This window comes from Seriola dumerili, unplaced genomic scaffold, assembly GCF_002260705.1.
Source record: "Seriola dumerili isolate Sdu_G_001 unplaced genomic scaffold, Sdu_1.0 BDQW01000109.1, whole genome shotgun sequence".
NCBI lineage: Eukaryota > Metazoa > Chordata > Actinopteri > Carangiformes > Carangidae > Seriola > Seriola dumerili.
In genome coordinates, this window is record NW_019174364.1 from 1,933,827 (window position 1) to 1,952,235 (window position 18,409).

At 33.5% G+C, this 18,409-nt stretch overlaps 2 protein-coding genes across 3 annotated transcripts; one reads left to right on the forward strand and one right to left on the reverse strand.

The window, feature by feature from the left end:
- The first annotated feature begins 8,048 nt into the window (after nucleotides 1-8,048).
- Nucleotides 8,049-12,121, forward strand: LOC111222866 (centromere protein S-like). The gene is made up of 5 exons (XM_022746751.1): nucleotides 8,049-8,296; nucleotides 8,689-8,812; nucleotides 10,257-10,290; nucleotides 10,428-10,494; nucleotides 10,723-12,121. The coding sequence occupies exons 1-5, from the start codon at nucleotides 8,261-8,263 to the stop codon at nucleotides 10,834-10,836; spliced, it is 375 nt and encodes a 124-aa protein (XP_022602472.1). The 5' UTR covers nucleotides 8,049-8,260; the 3' UTR covers nucleotides 10,837-12,121.
- LOC111222865 (TAR DNA-binding protein 43-like) lies at nucleotides 11,757-15,921 on the reverse strand. Of its 2 annotated transcripts, none has more exons than XM_022746750.1 (5): nucleotides 15,163-15,921; nucleotides 14,017-14,180; nucleotides 13,786-13,926; nucleotides 13,500-13,670; nucleotides 11,757-13,412 (listed from the first exon to the last, which is right to left on the reverse strand). In XM_022746750.1, exons 1-5 carry the CDS (start codon nucleotides 15,401-15,403, stop codon nucleotides 12,921-12,923), a joined length of 1,209 nt encoding a protein of 402 aa, XP_022602471.1. In that variant the 5' UTR covers nucleotides 15,404-15,921; the 3' UTR covers nucleotides 11,757-12,920. The 2 variants fall into 2 exon arrangements, with proteins under 2 accessions (XP_022602471.1, XP_022602470.1); XM_022746749.1 differs by having other exon boundaries at nucleotides 13,777-13,926.
- Between the last annotated feature and the right edge of the window lie 2,488 nt (nucleotides 15,922-18,409).

The following is an 18,409-nucleotide window of genomic DNA, read 5'->3' on the forward strand; positions in this document are numbered from 1 at the left end:
ATAAAAAGTCATAAAAACGACATAGTATAGTAAGGCATAAAAAGTCATAAAAATGTGATAGCATAATAAGGAATAAAAAGTCATAAAAACGTCATGGTATAGTAAGACATAAAAACGTCATAGTATAGTAAGGCATAAAAAGTCATAAAAACGTAATAGTATAGTAAAGCATAAAAACGTCATAGTATAGTAAGGCATAAAAAGTCATAATAACGACATAGTATATCAAGGCATAAAAAGTCATAGTATAGTAAGGCATAAAAAGTCATAGTATAGTAAGGCAAAAAAAGTCATAAAAACGTCATAGTCTAGTAAGGCATAAAAAGTCATAAAATCGACATAGTATAGTAAGGCATAAAAAGTCATGAAAATGTAATAGCATAATAAGGCATAAAAAGTCATAAAAACGTCATAGTATAGTAAGGCATAAAAAGTTATAGTCTAATAAGGCATAAAAAGTCATAAAAACGTAATAGTATAGTAAGGCTTAAAAAGTCATAAAAATGTAATAGCATAATAAGGTATAAAAAGTCATAAAAACGTCATAGTATAGTGTGGTGTCTTAGCTGATTTGTGAGTCGAGGCTAGAAACGTATAGGAGAAGACTCTAGGGGTAAAGGCAGGCACCAGAAGAGGAGGAGCACCCCCTCCGCTCTGCTCTCCAAAACATTCCTAGAAGCTGACTTTTGTTTAACTTACCAAGATTTGTGATATTTTCTTACTGCATATAGAATGACCATGTATGGACATAAATATTGGCTCTGCGTCTCTATAGGTTACTAGGATTTAGCTATGTTATGAATATGTATCAAGAGGCTATTCAACCTATAAATTGTATGGTTTTGGGGAAAAATGGGAGGAGATCCTTTATGGCTTTGGGTCCTCTCACAGGCTGTTCTGATGCTTTTTCAACGATGTTGTGCCTTTTTGTAATAAACTTTTTTATATACAACTGAGCCGGTGTCAGCAGAGATTCCTTCATCATCATCACATCATTGCCAAGGAAGAAACCACAATAGTAAGGCATAAAAACGTCTAAAAATATTGTAGTATAGTAAGGCATAAAAAGTCATAAAAATGTCATATAGTATAGTAAGGCGTAAAAAGTCATAAAAATGTCATATAGTATAGTAAGGCGTAAAAAGTCATAAAAATGTCATATAGTATAGTAAGGCGTAAAAAGTCATAAAAATGTCATATAGTATAGTAAGGCGTAAAAAGTCATAAAAATGTCATATAGTATAGTAAGGCGTAAAAAGTCATAAAAATGTCATATAGTATAGTAAGGCGTAAAAAGTCATAAAAATGTCATATAGTATAGTAAGGCGTAAAAAGTCATAAAAATGTCATATAGTATAGTAAGGCGTAAAAAGTCATAAAAATGTCATATAGTATAGTAAGGCGTAAAAAGTCATAAAAATGTCATATAGTATAGTAAGGCGTAAAAAGTCATAAAAATGTCATATAGTATAGTAAGGCGTAAAAAGTCATAAAAATGTCATATAGTATAGTAAGGCGTAAAAAGTCATAAAAATGTCATATAGTATAGTAAGGCGTAAAAAGTCATAAAAATGTCATATAGTATAGTAAGGCGTAAAAAGTCATAAAAATGTCATATAGTATAGTAAGGCGTAAAAAGTCATAAAAATGTCATATAGTATAGTAAGGCGTAAAAAGTCATAAAAATGTCATATAGTATAGTAAGGCGTAAAAAGTCATAAAAATGTCATATAGTATAGTAAGGCGTAAAAAGTCATAAAAATGTCATATAGTATAGTAAGGCGTAAAAAGTCATAAAAATGTCATATAGTATAGTAAGGCGTAAAAAGTCATAAAAATGTCATATAGTATAGTAAGGCGTAAAAAGTCATAAAAATGTCATATAGTATAGTAAGGCGTAAAAAGTCATAAAAATGTCATATAGTATAGTAAGGCGTAAAAAGTCATAAAAATGTCATATAGTATAGTAAGGCGTAAAAAGTCATAAAAATGTCATATAGTATAGTAAGGCGTAAAAAGTCATAAAAATGTCATATAGTATAGTAAGGCGTAAAAAGTCATAAAAATGTCATATAGTATAGTAAGGCGTAAAAAGTCATAAAAATGTCATATAGTATAGTAAGGCGTAAAAAGTCATAAAAATGTCATATAGTATAGTAAGGCGTAAAAAGTCATAAAAATGTCATATAGTATAGTAAGGCGTAAAAAGTCATAAAAATGTCATATAGTATAGTAAGGCGTAAAAAGTCATAAAAATGTCATATAGTATAGTAAGGCGTAAAAAGTCATAAAAATGTCATATAGTATAGTAAGGCGTAAAAAGTCATAAAAATGTCATATAGTATAGTAAGGCGTAAAAAGTCATAAAAATGTCATATAGTATAGTAAGGCGTAAAAAGTCATAAAAATGTCATATAGTATAGTAAGGCGTAAAAAGTCATAAAAATGTCATATAGTATAGTAAGGCGTAAAAAGTCATAAAAATGTCATATAGTATAGTAAGGCGTAAAAAGTCATAAAAATGTCATATAGTATAGTAAGGCGTAAAAAGTCATAAAAATGTCATATAGTATAGTAAGGCGTAAAAAGTCATAAAAATGTCATATAGTATAGTAAGGCGTAAAAAGTCATAAAAATGTCATATAGTATAGTAAGGCGTAAAAAGTCATAAAAATGTCATATAGTATAGTAAGGCGTAAAAAGTCATAAAAATGTCATATAGTATAGTAAGGCGTAAAAAGTCATAAAAATGTCATATAGTATAGTAAGGCGTAAAAAGTCATAAAAATGTCATATAGTATAGTAAGGCGTAAAAAGTCATAAAAATGTCATATAGTATAGTAAGGCGTAAAAAGTCATAAAAATGTCATATAGTATAGTAAGGCGTAAAAAGTCATAAAAATGTCATATAGTATAGTAAGGCGTAAAAAGTCATAAAAATGTCATATAGTATAGTAAGGCGTAAAAAGTCATAAAAATGTCATATAGTATAGTAAGGCGTAAAAAGTCATAAAAATGTCATATAGTATAGTAAGGCGTAAAAAGTCATAAAAATGTCATATAGTATAGTAAGGCGTAAAAAGTCATAAAAATGTCATATAGTATAGTAAGGCGTAAAAAGTCATAAAAATGTCATATAGTATAGTAAGGCGTAAAAAGTCATAAAAATGTCATATAGTATAGTAAGGCGTAAAAAGTCATAAAAATGTCATATAGTATAGTAAGGCGTAAAAAGTCATAAAAATGTCATATAGTATAGTAAGGCGTAAAAAGTCATAAAAATGTCATATAGTATAGTAAGGCGTAAAAAGTCATAAAAATGTCATATAGTATAGTAAGGCGTAAAAAGTCATAAAAATGTCATATAGTATAGTAAGGCGTAAAAAGTCATAAAAATGTCATATAGTATAGTAAGGCGTAAAAAGTCATAAAAATGTCATATAGTATAGTAAGGCGTAAAAAGTCATAAAAATGTCATATAGTATAGTAAGGCGTAAAAAGTCATAAAAATGTCATATAGTATAGTAAGGCGTAAAAAGTCATAAAAATGTCATATAGTATAGTAAGGCGTAAAAAGTCATAAAAATGTCATATAGTATAGTAAGGCGTAAAAAGTCATAAAAATGTCATATAGTATAGTAAGGCGTAAAAAGTCATAAAAATGTCATATAGTATAGTAAGGCGTAAAAAGTCATAAAAATGTCATATAGTATAGTAAGGCGTAAAAAGTCATAAAAATGTCATATAGTATAGTAAGGCGTAAAAAGTCATAAAAATGTCATATAGTATAGTAAGGCGTAAAAAGTCATAAAAATGTCATATAGTATAGTAAGGCGTAAAAAGTCATAAAAATGTCATATAGTATAGTAAGGCGTAAAAAGTCATAAAAATGTCATATAGTATAGTAAGGCGTAAAAAGTCATAAAAATGTCATATAGTATAGTAAGGCGTAAAAAGTCATAAAAATGTCATATAGTATAGTAAGGCGTAAAAAGTCATAAAAATGTCATATAGTATAGTAAGGCGTAAAAAGTCATAAAAATGTCATATAGTATAGTAAGGCGTAAAAAGTCATAAAAATGTCATATAGTATAGTAAGGCGTAAAAAGTCATAAAAATGTCATATAGTATAGTAAGGCGTAAAAAGTCATAAAAATGTCATATAGTATAGTAAGGCGTAAAAAGTCATAAAAATGTCATATAGTATAGTAAGGCGTAAAAAGTCATAAAAATGTCATATAGTATAGTAAGGCGTAAAAAGTCATAAAAATGTCATATAGTATAGTAAGGCGTAAAAAGTCATAAAAATGTCATATAGTATAGTAAGGCGTAAAAAGTCATAAAAATGTCATATAGTATAGTAAGGCGTAAAAAGTCATAAAAATGTCATATAGTATAGTAAGGCGTAAAAAGTCATAAAAATGTCATATAGTATAGTAAGGCGTAAAAAGTCATAAAAATGTCATATAGTATAGTAAGGCGTAAAAAGTCATAAAAATGTCATATAGTATAGTAAGGCGTAAAAAGTCATAAAAATGTCATATAGTATAGTAAGGCGTAAAAAGTCATAAAAATGTCATATAGTATAGTAAGGCGTAAAAAGTCATAAAAATGTCATATAGTATAGTAAGGCGTAAAAAGTCATAAAAATGTCATATAGTATAGTAAGGCGTAAAAAGTCATAAAAATGTCATATAGTATAGTAAGGCGTAAAAAGTCATAAAAATGTCATATAGTATAGTAAGGCGTAAAAAGTCATAAAAATGTCATATAGTATAGTAAGGCGTAAAAAGTCATAAAAATGTCATATAGTATAGTAAGGCGTAAAAAGTCATAAAAATGTCATATAGTATAGTAAGGCGTAAAAAGTCATAAAAATGTCATATAGTATAGTAAGGCGTAAAAAGTCATAAAAATGTCATATAGTATAGTAAGGCGTAAAAAGTCATAAAAATGTCATATAGTATAGTAAGGCGTAAAAAGTCATAAAAATGTCATATAGTATAGTAAGGCGTAAAAAGTCATAAAAATGTCATATAGTATAGTAAGGCGTAAAAAGTCATAAAAATGTCATATAGTATAGTAAGGCGTAAAAAGTCATAAAAATGTCATATAGTATAGTAAGGCGTAAAAAGTCATAAAAATGTCATATAGTATAGTAAGGCGTAAAAAGTCATAAAAATGTCATATAGTATAGTAAGGCGTAAAAAGTCATAAAAATGTCATATAGTATAGTAAGGCGTAAAAAGTCATAAAAATGTCATATAGTATAGTAAGGCGTAAAAAGTCATAAAAATGTCATATAGTATAGTAAGGCGTAAAAAGTCATAAAAGCGTCATAGTATAGTACGGCATAAAAAGTCATGAAAACATCATAGTATAATAAGGCATAAAAACGACATAGTATAGTAAGGCATAAAAAGTCTTCAAAATGTTATATTATAGTAAGGCATAAAAAGTCACAAAAACGACATAGTATAGTAAGGCATAAAAAGTCATAAAAACGTCATAGTATAGTAAGGCATAAAAACGTCATAGTATAGTAAGGCATAAAAACGTCATAGTATAGTAAGGCATAAAAAGTCATAAAAACGACATAGTATAGTAAGGCATAAAAAGTCATAGTACAGTAAGGAATTCAAAGTCATAGTATAGTAAGGCATACAAAGTCATAAAAACATAATAGTATCGTAAGGCATAAGAAGTCATTAAAACGTCATAGTATAGTAAGGCATAAAAAGTCATAAAAACGACATAGTATAGTAAGGCATAAAAAGTCATAGTACAGTAAGGAATTCAAAGTCATAGTATAGTAAGGCATACAAAGTCATAAAAACATAATAGTATCGTAAGGCATAAGAAGTCATTAAAACGTCATAGTATAGTAAGGCATAAAAAGTCATAAAAACGACATAGTATAGTAAGGCATAAAAAGTCATAGTACAGTAAGGAATTCAAAGTCATAGTATAGTAAGGCATACAAAGTCATAAAAACATAATAGTATCGTAAGGCATAAGAAGTCATTAAAACGTCATAGTATAGTAAGGCATAAAAAGTCATAAAAACGACATAGTATAGTAAGGCATAAAAAGTCATAGTACAGTAAGGAATTCAAAGTCATAGTATAGTAAGGCATACAAAGTCATAAAAACATAATAGTATCGTAAGGCATAAGAAGTCATTAAAACGTCATAGTATAGTAAGGCATAAAAAGTCATAAAAACGACATAGTATAGTAAGGCATAAAAAGTCATAGTACAGTAAGGAATTCAAAGTCATAGTATAGTAAGGCATACAAAGTCATAAAAACATAATAGTATCGTAAGGCATAAGAAGTCATTAAAACGTCATAGTATAGTAAGGCATAAAAAGTCATAAAAACGACATAGTATAGTAAGGCATAAAAAGTCATAGTACAGTAAGGAATTCAAAGTCATAGTATAGTAAGGCATACAAAGTCATAAAAACATAATAGTATCGTAAGGCATAAGAAGTCATTAAAACGTCATAGTATAGTAAGGCATAAAAAGTCATAAAAACGACATAGTATAGTAAGGCATAAAAAGTCATAGTACAGTAAGGAATTCAAAGTCATAGTATAGTAAGGCATACAAAGTCATAAAAACATAATAGTATCGTAAGGCATAAAAAGTCATTAAAACGTCATAGTATAGTAAGGCATAAAAAGTCATAAAAACGACATAGTATAGTAAGGCATAAAAAGTCACAAAAACGTCATAGTATAGTAAGGCATAAAAAGTCATAAAAACGTCATAGTATGTTAAGGCTTAAAAAGTCATAAAAATCTCATATTATAGGAGGGCATAAAATGTCATAAAAATATCATATTAAAATAAGGCATAAAAACCTCAAAAAAAACATCATAGTATAGTGTGGCATAAAAACATCAAAAAATGTCACAGTATAGAAGGGCATAAAATATCATAAAATCGTCATCTTATAGTAAGGCATAAAAATTCATAGTACAAAAAGGCATAAATTATCAAATACAACAAAGTATAGTAAGGAATAAAAAAGTCAAAAACAGCCGTAGTATAATAAAGCATAAAAATGCCAAAAAATGTCACAGTATAGTTGGGTATAAAATACCATAAAAACTTAATAGTACAGTATGACATTCAAATATCAAATACAAAGTATAGTAAGCCATTAAATTTCATAAAAATGTCATAATATAGTAATGCATAAAAACATCAAAAACAGTCATAGTATATATAATAAGTATAAAAACTTCAAAAAACATGATAGTATAGTAAGGCATAAAAACATCAGAAAATGTCATAGCATAGAAGGGCATAAAATATCATAAAACCGTCATAGTATAGTAGGGCATAAAAACAACAAACAACATCATAGTACAGTAAGGCATAAAATGTCATAAAAACTTTATAGTACATTAAGGCATGAATAAACGTCAAATATGACATAGTATAGTAAGGCATAATAAGGTCAAAAAACGTCATAGTATACTCTATACAGGGAGAACATGCAAATTCCACATAGAAAGGCCCCATGCTTGGAGCTTGAACCCACAACATTCTCACTGTGAGGAGACAGTCCAAACAACTTTTCCATCATTACGACTCATAAATAAATCATCCTATACTAAGGCATAAAAAGTTAACAGTATAGTAATGCATAAAAAAAGTTATGGTATGGTAAATCATAAAAATGTCATAGTATAGTGAGGAATAAAAAAGGAATAAAAAAGGAATTTTATAGAAAGGCATAAAAATGTCATAGAAACAACATAAAAGGCAAAAAAAAGTCAAAATATTAATGCATAAAAATGTTACAGTATAGTTAGGCATAAAAAGTCGTAGTATAGTAGGGTATAAAAAGGTCATAGTATAGTAAGGCATTACAGTTGCAAATACCTGGCTTTCCACCACTGACTATTGACAGAGCACAGCTAGGGCGTTTAACTTGATTTGATCAGTGACTGGGTAATGCTGCAGTACCTCCTCCAAACCACAAGATGATGGTATAAAAATTGTTCATTAAATAAATGGAAGAAACTCAAGAGTCGTTGGTTTGCTTGCTAAATTTGTGCCGGGAGTTTTCTTTTTCGGGCTGACTGTTACCATCGAGCAAATTACTTGAAAATGTTTCGTCTTGATATTTTGTGTCATACCCTGACTCTGTGAGACTTTCTGTGGCCTCGTCACTTTGTTGCAGCAGCAGCCATCGTGGTGGTGCAAGTCGTTTTTGTTCAAGTGGTTGGTTAAATTTCTTCACATGAAAATGTCAGTTGATAAAGACGAAACACTTCAGGTAAGAAAAGTTATAGATTTAGAAAATAACATTAACTTAGTTTTAACTATTAGCTGTGGGGACAGAGATGCTAGGGCGCTCATCGACTCATAATGTTGATTTTAACAAAAACTTAAATTAAAAATTATTCAAGTTTTAATTGGTTTATCCATTCGTCGTTCTGCTGCCAGTCTCAGTTGTGTCATGGACGGATTGAAAGGCTGACATAGACAAGTTCCTCTCTCCTCCTGTATGGGACCCCCACACTGAAAGAAAGTAATTAGTCACTTTGAGTCTATTTAAATTTTTTGTGGTCTTTTGAGTGTCTTATGACATTACTTCGAACAGAAGCTCTGGCTGAAGTATGTAGCACCTTCTTGATTTCTTTTAATCTGATATGTTTTGAATTTTAGAGGTTAAAGGCAGCAGTACACTATACTGTGGGTCGTCTGTGTCAGAAGACGGGAGAGGACCACCGGAGAGAGTTCAGTCGACAAGTCGTAGCAGCAATAGCTGAGACAACATTCAGACAATGCGGTGGGTGTCAACAAAGATACTAGTTTCATCCTGTCCCATGACACATGCAGTAAAAAATACATTAAAACTCACAGGCATGAATTTAAAACTCCTAGTTCAAACTCACAGGGACAAGTTTTAATACATAAAACATGAATACATAAGACACATAATTAGTCTTTTTAGTGAGGTGTTTAACTCATTGGCTAGACCTCCACAAAGGTCTGTTTGACCACATAACTTCTGGAAAAGGGCTGCAGAGAATCAACAGAGATGTGCTACCTTTGAGAATAAGTTACAGAAACAAGTAAGAAATCTTACAGTGTGCTTCAATATATTTTATTTTTGACTTTTTTCAGAGTAATTCCAAAATGCACAAAATAAAACTAAAGTAATTCTAGTAATGTAATACAAAAAGCATGTATATACACCATACACACATGTACAAGATAGCTGCTACTGTAATTCAGATTTACAATCAGTGTAAAGCTGGGCCTCACAACGCTGTATTCTGCATTTGGCCAAAATTTACCACATCACACCTTCTGTCCTCTCATAGCAAAAGGATCTTTGTATGCCCCATTTACCCCCTCTGCTGATATGTTCAATCATCCAGCATTCATTGCATTGCCACCACACATAGCATACTCCTCTCCATCTCCTGACCACTCCTCTGTCAGCCACATGTGTGGCTGAATCAGTGTACATATAAAAACTTTTTGAACAGATCCTTCATACATATAATTTGAAAAACAAAATCACCTGAATAGGTCTTCAGCTGAAGGGGGAATTTTTTTCCCCCCAAGTTGAAGATGCAAAATGTTAACAGTAAAATGTTGCAAATTGTGTTGTTATTTAAAAAATGGTATGTAAAAATGTGCAAACAGGGCTATAAATTCAGGGATTTGCTGGTGATCTGATTTTCAATTAATTTTGAAAGATGTGATCATGACAGAACAAAAGTTATCCAGTTTAGTTCACATAGACTCAGAAATACATTTAATTACTGTTACTGTAACTGCGGTTTTTATCAATTAATCTGTCAGTTATTTTCTCAGTTAATAGATTAGTCATTTGGTCAGTAAAATGTCCATATACTGTGAAAAATGTCCATCCAAACTTCCCAAAGTGATGTCTTCAAATGTCGTTTTGTCCAATAAACAGTCCAAAACCCAAACATATTGAGTTTATCGTCATAGAATGCTACAAAACCACAAATTATTCACATCAGAGATGCTGAAACCAGAGAATTTTGACATATTTTCTTAAAAAATGACAATCAATTATCAAAATAGTCTCATTATTTTTTTGTCAATGGATTCATCAACGAATAGTTCCTCTATATGTAACTAACTAAAAAAAATATTCTGAATGTTATTAACGATATTCATTATAATGCAGTTTGACAATTGCCTTTGGTCAGTCTAAATTCAACATCTCATTGTTAGCATTGACTTTTTTTCAGATATATTTGCCAAAGACCTGGAGGCCTTTGCAAGGTGAGAATCTTTTTTTTTGACCATAAATATATATTAACAGTACTGACCTTTTAATATAGTCAAAATATCTGGGGAGGTCTTTTGTTCCTGTCTTAAACCATCCTTGTAAAACTAGTGTAATGTCTTAACTTTTTCAGGCATGCTAAAAGAAGCACAGTGACTGCAGAAGATGTAAAGCTTGCAGCCCGTCGTAGCACTGCATTGGTGAGTTATTTCCACTGAGGGGAATTATACAGCGCTTAGTTATGTATGCTATCTTCATTTACTGACCAAGTCGGAATGAAACCCATGTACTTAGGCAAGTCATGGTCGGCTGCTCAAAAACATTGTAATTTCATCCTAAAAATGCAGTAGTACACTGTAACTGTGTAGGGGTATATATTTTACAGCAGACAGCAAACTTAATGTTTAATTTATCTTTATTCATTTCAGTCCATCTACATACAAAATAAAAGTGAAGAACTGAACCAGGAGCAGAAGGATTTGAAAAAGAAGAATACTGGGAAGAGGAAGAGCAGAGAAACTGAGGAGGAAAGCAGAGAATAAGGACAAGACACAGGCAGACCTGCAGTGTCTCACTTGTGCCCAACATTCAAATAAACATGAAAGCTGACTAATACATGACAATTCGTTAAGTGTCATCAAATGCCAATGTCATTCTTTTATGGTTGTGTTTCAGCTGTAATTTTTCTTACAATTACAGTAATTCCATCATAACTTTCTGAACGTTTAGACAAATAACTTATCTATTCAGGGACCAGCTAATGAAATGTCAGATAATAGTACATTTGGCACTGGTGAAAAAGACCAAATGACCAGTGCTAAACAACTGCTAAACAATTTTTTAAGCATTGCCAAAGTGGCACTTACTACACAGATTCTAAAGATGACTTAATCTTGCATTTAAGTGGTTTAAACTGTTAGTTATCTACCTAACGTGTTTCTCCTTTAAAGTGCAAGAATTATTGATATGATTTGCACTTAGGGACAATTTGAGACTTTTCAGACTGGCGAATTACCCATAACGTACAAGCTCATCTACAAATCCCCATCACCAATTCCAAGGCTCAGCAATGTGTCATTACTCCTTCAGCCACATTGGGGACAGACATCGTTCAGAGGGGTGATGCCACATTGCTGAGCTCATCTGTTTAAGGTTAAAAGAAAGACAAAGACCCCCCCCAATAACTTCCATCTAACCTTAAATGTATCTGTGAAAAATATAAAGGATAATTCACTCTGACAAGCCATTAAAAGCAGCAAAAAGACAGGTACTACCCCATGTCATGTCTGAGAAGGCCACACACTGAAAGTGTTGGAACTTCCGTCTTCGTCCTTCAGAACAGACTTCAGTCAGGGTTCAAACGGAGACCTCGACCAGCAGAGCCCAAGGTCCCTAGATATGTGAATCGAATTAGATTTGTTTTTTTATTTGACAAATTGACTCAAGTAATATCAACTAAGCATCTATTCAAATGAACTTTATTAGAGAACTCCCTTCATTTGACATGTTTTTAAACACCCCACAAACAACAAGAGCTACTGGGAACCATTGGACACACCACTCCACGTTCTCACACTATCACTCGCGTCCCCCAGAGTCTTCAGCAGGTGTCATCCACATCAAGTACACACTTACAGATCAGTTCGGTAACATGAAAGCACACACCATACAGCATTCAAATCAGATAATATAAGCAATACAAATATTCATCACAACATTCCACTACATTTTGATATTTCTGCACTTGATCGACATACTTAAGAGTAAGGAAAAACTTGCAAAGATTAAAAAAAAAAATCTTGAAGTACTAATTAAAGAATGTCCATGTTAGGGGAGGCGCTCGTAGCATCTGCAGCTTCCACTCACACACTCAAAAAGCAGTCAAATTGGGCTCTTTCACCGCACAACCAGTCCGTTACACGCGTCTCTCCGTTCGCTCACTCATCGCTTCACTCTTCGCCACAAGCCATCCTCAATCGCACTCATCAGTTCTTAAAATGTCAGTTGCGCAGTTCTTTCCATTTAAAAGTGGATAAAAGTGAAAACACCCACCGTCTCTTAGAACATGCGGAGTGAAGCCGTTCTTTGATGGCATAGCATTTACAGGTGGGAAGAGGGAGAATGATACCGATATCACCCCAAGAATGCTGCCAAAGAGGAGCTTCCTCACAGGAAAATGGAAGAGAGGTGAACTGCAGAAGAGATTTCAATGAAGGCTTTTCCACAGAACTTGACTGCAAATAAAGTTGCACTTAAAACATTTAGGTTTCAACCAGATTCTTCCCAATGCAAGATTGCCTTTTAGGTTGATGACAAATCCAGATAATGGTGAATCACAAACATTCATGCATTTTCAAAATGGTTATAATCACATTTCACAATACATGCATTAGAGAATCCAGTTGAAATGGATACAAACAAATGAGACATCAAAAATAGCACTTTAGTCGGACATCCTGGTAAACAATTCACTTCAACACTTTCTAAATTAAATCTTTAGCATTTTTTCCAAATGTACAAAACATCTTCCACAAAAAGTGTTAAGTTTTCAGATACGCATTAACACCAGAAATAAATTTTGAAAAGACTCATCTTTCTCACAATACTTACCATACAAACACTTAACTTACATACCCCACCCAGATGACTTTGACTCCATACTGGACCCAAAACCTGAGCTAAACCCACTACCGCTGGTTGTAGAGTTTGACCCTGTTCCCCAGCCAAGACTGGCTGAGCTGGTGCCGTAGTTGCTGTTGCCTGTACTGAAAGACTGACTCTGGTCCCTACTAGAGCTTGTTCCACTGGAGGTGCTGCCTGAGGTGGATGTCTGCTGCTGGCTAGCCAGCATACCCATCATCCCCCAACTACTCTGCAGAGCAGCCTGAGCAGCAGCCATCATAGCAGGGTTCAGACTGAAGGAGCCAAAATTAGCCAGACTACTGTTAGTGCTGCTCCCTAACCCACTACGGCTGCTACCAAATGCTTGCGCTCCAAAACCATTCCCAAACCGTGCTGTACGGTCAAACTGCCTATTGCCATGTTTGGGTTCAGCATTTGAGATATGAACGCTGACACCTTTGATAATTAAGTCCTCTCCACAGAGAGACTGGGCAACCTGTGAGAAAAAAAAAGACATGAATCAGATCATCTGGACATGGGTACCACTAAAACAAGGTCACTTTCTACACACTCAATACTATACCTGATCATCTGCAAATGTGACAAAGGCAAAAGCACGGAATGGCTTGGGAATGAAGACATCTGTGACTTCTCCATACTGCATAAAGAACTGCCGTAGGTCATCTGTGGTCATGTCTTCTGTGCAACGGCCTACAAAAACTTTGCGGCTTCTCAGTGGCTCATCTGGACCTTGCTGTAAACAAAAGGGGGGAAAAAAATACTACAGGTTATAGTGTGTTCACAACAACGTTAACACAATGTTCATTCCCATTATGTGTGGGTATATGCATGGACATTACCATATTCACCTTCGAGTTAGGGAGCTTGCAGTCACACCATCTCCCGTCAATCATATGGCGTTGGGAGATCACCTTTTCTTGAGCCTCATACTCAGTGAACCTCACAAAGCCAAATCCTTTAGAGTTGCCAGTCTTAGCGTCTCGTTTTACCTGGAGGATAAAACAACAATGAATATCAATTGTCACTGCACACAACCCAAAACATAAATGGGTTTTATATCAATACTAGTAATGTTATACCTGAACCATGATGACTTCTCCAAATGTACTGAAATAATCCTTCAAGTCTTGCTCAGTTGTTTTCCAAGGTAGACCCAGTACGATCAGGTCAGATGTCTTCATATCCCCTCTCTTCATTTTCACAGCAGAGGAGGCATCTATTTCATCCATTTTCCTTTTGTTGTCTACATGATCAACAGAGGGGAATTAATTAAAATTTTAGCCTGACAGACAGTGATAAGATATTACTTTCGGCTTCCCACTCATGTAATTTTAGAGGTTGTAGTTGGTGGTGCGAATTACTTGTCTGACATTAGACTTATGGGTGTTTTCTAAAATTCTGACCAGTATAATTCAATGTTTCTTATAATTCAAATCAAAACTTCTCTATAGCAGTTTAACAGTCAACAAAACATATAACCTCTACGAAGATAGTATTTACAGGTTGTCTGTAGGGTCAGCAACTTTCATGTAAGACCTTTAAAACCACATCAATTGCGTTTTCATATCCATTTCACATTCAAACTGAGAAAAGTATGTAAGATTTCAATGAAAACAAGTAGGGATGATTAAGGCCTAGATTTACTTAAATGCATGAATTTAAAGATGCTTATCACATTTGTGGCAGTACTTCCTAGCAGTATGCAACATTGATTCCTAATAATAAATTAATTAATCATGACCTAGGTATGCACTAGAAAATGGAGTTTAATAGTTTAAATTATTATTTTTTTTAAAAACTAATTGAGATCCACATATGGATTTTATATATGGTCAGAGATCTGGAGAATCTTTGTGATTTTCCTGACAGTGTTGCTAAAATCACGGAAAACAAAAGCTAGTTACAAGACCAGAGTTAGAGTCAAGACCTTTGTAAATGAAATTAAAACAAGACCTGCATATACACCGATTTATTGTTGGGCTGCTATATAAGCCTTGGCAAGGTGTGCATAATATGCACGTTGATCTTGTTATGCTTCTTTTGTGAATGGATTTACCGCCTCAGAGCGCACTTCTGTGGGCGTGGACAAACTTACTCGTCAAGTCATTCTCATCTATTTTCAGTGTGCTGAAGCTACATCATGAATTATAAATAACATTACATTTGGCCACCTGTTCAGATAAAGTGTTTAGTCACAGAAGTGTACACAAAGTACCCATACCTACCTTTTGGATAGTTCACAACATACACGATATTGCCCCATCCGTTTTCTGGTGCGTGCAGGACCCCTTCCACAAGACGTACTCCCCGCATGCACTGAGACACGGGGCTCCTGAACCGCAGGCCGCACGCTCCTGGAAACTGAGCTGCCACAGTTGAAAGCAGAACAGTACCGTCATCCTCGGACGGGATCTCCATGGGTTCTTCATTCTCCTCCTCTGCTACTCGAATATATACTTCGGCCATTTTCCCCAAAAAGAAAACTTGTTTGACTCAATACAGTGCCGAAGTTAGCCGTTAGCTCGCTACTTGTCCACAATTGCGGCTAACCCTAGCCGATGTTGCTAATAGGACTGAATGAGTCAGGCTAATTGGTTTATTTTATTTGAAACAAAGACGTCTCAAGTAAAAGTACTATGACAAAATTGCGTGGGTTTAATTTTAAATTATTTCATAAATAATGTTTCCACCGGGCAGGGCTAACAAGCGTGCATCGGCCTTACTGTTCCTTTGTTCGCTGGGACGGGGATCTGTGTCGTCAACACCGGACGACGACAGTTCGAACGTGATTCTTAACGAAAACTGCGCACGGTCCCCCGCTAACTGATCCACAAAACGATTTCTTCAAAATGGCTTGCGCAGGCCTAATAAGTTCTACAACTTCAACAAAGCACTAGTCTCGTCCTAAATGCAAAGTAAGAAATATAGCTTAGAAAAATATTTTTCTACACGAGGTGAAAAATGAAAGCGCCTTGCCAGGCCTACAAAGATGGCATTATCTAAGCAAAGACGGAACTACGTCATTAGTTTGGACGGTTTCATTTCATGGCGGTTAATGTGTCTAAGGCACGTATTAAATGTAGCCAGAAACAAAATCAGTATTCAGTATAAAGTAGTAAAACAACACTGATATTACAATATGTGTTTGTTCGTATATGGAACGTCATCAACTCGTCTTATTTTAATGTTAATAATCAATTTTATTTTGTAACCTCCCCTTGTGAGGGAGCACGGTATATCAGGTTTGGTACATCCACGACAGCAGCTTCCGGTAGTTGCAACGTTTGTTGGCAGAGATGGGAAGATGGCGGTTCGCAGAGAACAATCAAATACTGACGAATTCTAAAGCTGAGTCTTCAGTCCATGGCGTTCAATGTCACAAATACAAATTATGATTTAAGGCATATGCCTGCAATTTAAAACGTTTTTTTGTGTTATATCAATCCAGAGGGGGGTGTCATCACCGTTAACCGCTGCGTCAAAGCGGTATAACTGTCAGGTGCATGTAAATGTTGAATTATTTAATCAACTTTTCTTTGGTTAATTTTTAGTTGAAAGCAGACAACTTGATGTTCAACAATAACTAACGTGAGTCGTTATCTCACATTTCCAAACATTTTTCATTTCACATAAATTGCCTTCAAATGCTGTTTTATTTTTTTTTAGGCTGGAGTTATTATATTATATTTTTGCTTTCCTTATCATCAAGAGATCCAAAAAAAGATCAAAATAAAATTCCTCAAATTTAAACAGGAGTAAATAGTGTTTTTGTTGGGGACTATTTTCAGTCAAGTATTGAAACATATATTTTTCAGCAGGAGGTATGAGGCTGACCCAAAATTAACTTTAGTGCCCATGTTCATCATAATGTAGGAACACATCACCAAGTGTAACTGCTCTCACTGATATGTTTACTACATTTTTTTCATGGGATTTATTGACAATAAGAAAATTATTCACCAAACAAATCTTCAAATTATTCAAGCATTATGGAAATATACAATTAAAAGAAAAAGACAAAGGCAAGTATAAGTTAAGTCCTAGAAGTTATCTTGCTCCAGTGCCATCCAACAAGATTAATTGGTCATCTGAAAACAACTTATGTGCCATTTTCACATTAAAGAGGAGAATTGCTGCAAATATATCAAAACCACACCTTGTAAAAGTATGTTTGTAAAAATATTACACCTGCTGCAAGGGAAAGGTATAAAGAAACAGTAAACTATAATCCATGAACCCTCAATTACAACAATACTATTGTCCTGTCATAAAGGTTTTTTTTTTCTTCTGAACAGACCAGAGCTAAATGACTGAACTGGACAATGAGTATTTGATGGTTTTAAATAATGGGAAAGCTCACCCACAATCATCAAACCCTTTTGTTCTAAAACAAGTAAACCTAAATTGTATACTTGCATGCAACTGGTTGGTTTTTACTTTTAAATTTTGTTGCTTGCCCCATTTTAATTCTTGTCCTCCCTAAACAGTAGTGAAGCTATTTCTGCACAACTACTATTAGTCACAAAGCTGAGAAATGTTAAATCTGAACTACGCATCAAAATGGTGAAGGGTGTGTAACAGGCTCCATTACATTACAAAACAATCATTCAGTGCTGTTTTTGGATTCAACTCAACAACAAAAAGAGATCTCAAACAGCTTTTTATTACATTTTTCAATCAATAACAGTACAATTTAGTACAGTATCTATCTTGCATCCAGCTCACCGTGGAACATCAACAGACTGAAATGAAATACAAAAAGTGAAAAGGTACATAAGGGTGCAGAGCTCTATAATATTAATGGAAAGAGAAAAGGGAATCCATCTCAGTTGAATTGCATTTTCACTTGTGGCCACACACGAATACATCACATTTATTGTACATCATCGCAGAAAAAAAAGAAAAGTGAAAATATGTCACAACTTTAACAAAAGTGCTTCTGTATACAGTGAAATGTTGTCATTCAGATGCTCTGATTTTCAATTTAAGACCAAGAAAAAAATGTACAAAAGTTTTAGTATGGACAGTATGTGAGGACATTATTGTTCCATTGAGTGTGAAGATTTGAAGGAGAGAAAAGGACTTCTCAAGGATAGAATTCTCACAATGATTGTTATAATTATTACAAAAATTGGCATCAATAGAACTGGTAAGCATAATTTACACTAAGTACGCAGTCAATATTAAGTCTTTCTCCATTCTTGCTCACTCTGGTGCATAGCGTTACCAGTATTAGTACATGATGTATGCAGAGTTTGAGCCAAAAAAAATTGGCTTCTATTAAGTTCAATCAATAGGTTACTCTCCTTTTCAGAAACAAAAGAAAATCTAGGATTTTTGCACCATTGAAAGCAAGTCTACAGCATGCACATCTAAATTAACTCATGGCAGACAAAATTAAATGTCTTAACTTAAAACATCAGACCATTATTTTCAGACATTGATTTGTACATTTCATTCACAGAGTTGCAA

Excerpts from the sequence above, each read along its gene's own strand:
- LOC111222865 (XM_022746749.1), bottom strand. The coding sequence starts at position 15,403 with ATGGCCGAAGTATATATTCGAGTAGCAGAGGAGGAGAATGAAGAACCC. Across the intron at positions 13,671-13,776 it reads CTAACTCGAAGGTGAATATG|CAAGGTCCAGATGAGCCACT; the intron begins GTAATGTCCATG and ends TTTTGTTTACAG. Across the intron at positions 13,413-13,499 it reads TCACATTTGCAGATGATCAG|GTTGCCCAGTCTCTCTGTGG; the intron begins GTATAGTATTGA and ends TTTTTCTCACAG.
- LOC111222866 (XM_022746751.1), top strand. The coding sequence starts at position 8,261 with ATGAAAATGTCAGTTGATAAAGACGAAACACTTCAG. Across the intron at positions 8,813-10,256 it reads GACAACATTCAGACAATGCG|ATATATTTGCCAAAGACCTG; the intron begins GTGGGTGTCAAC and ends ACTTTTTTTCAG. Across the intron at positions 10,291-10,427 it reads GACCTGGAGGCCTTTGCAAG|GCATGCTAAAAGAAGCACAG; the intron begins GTGAGAATCTTT and ends TAACTTTTTCAG.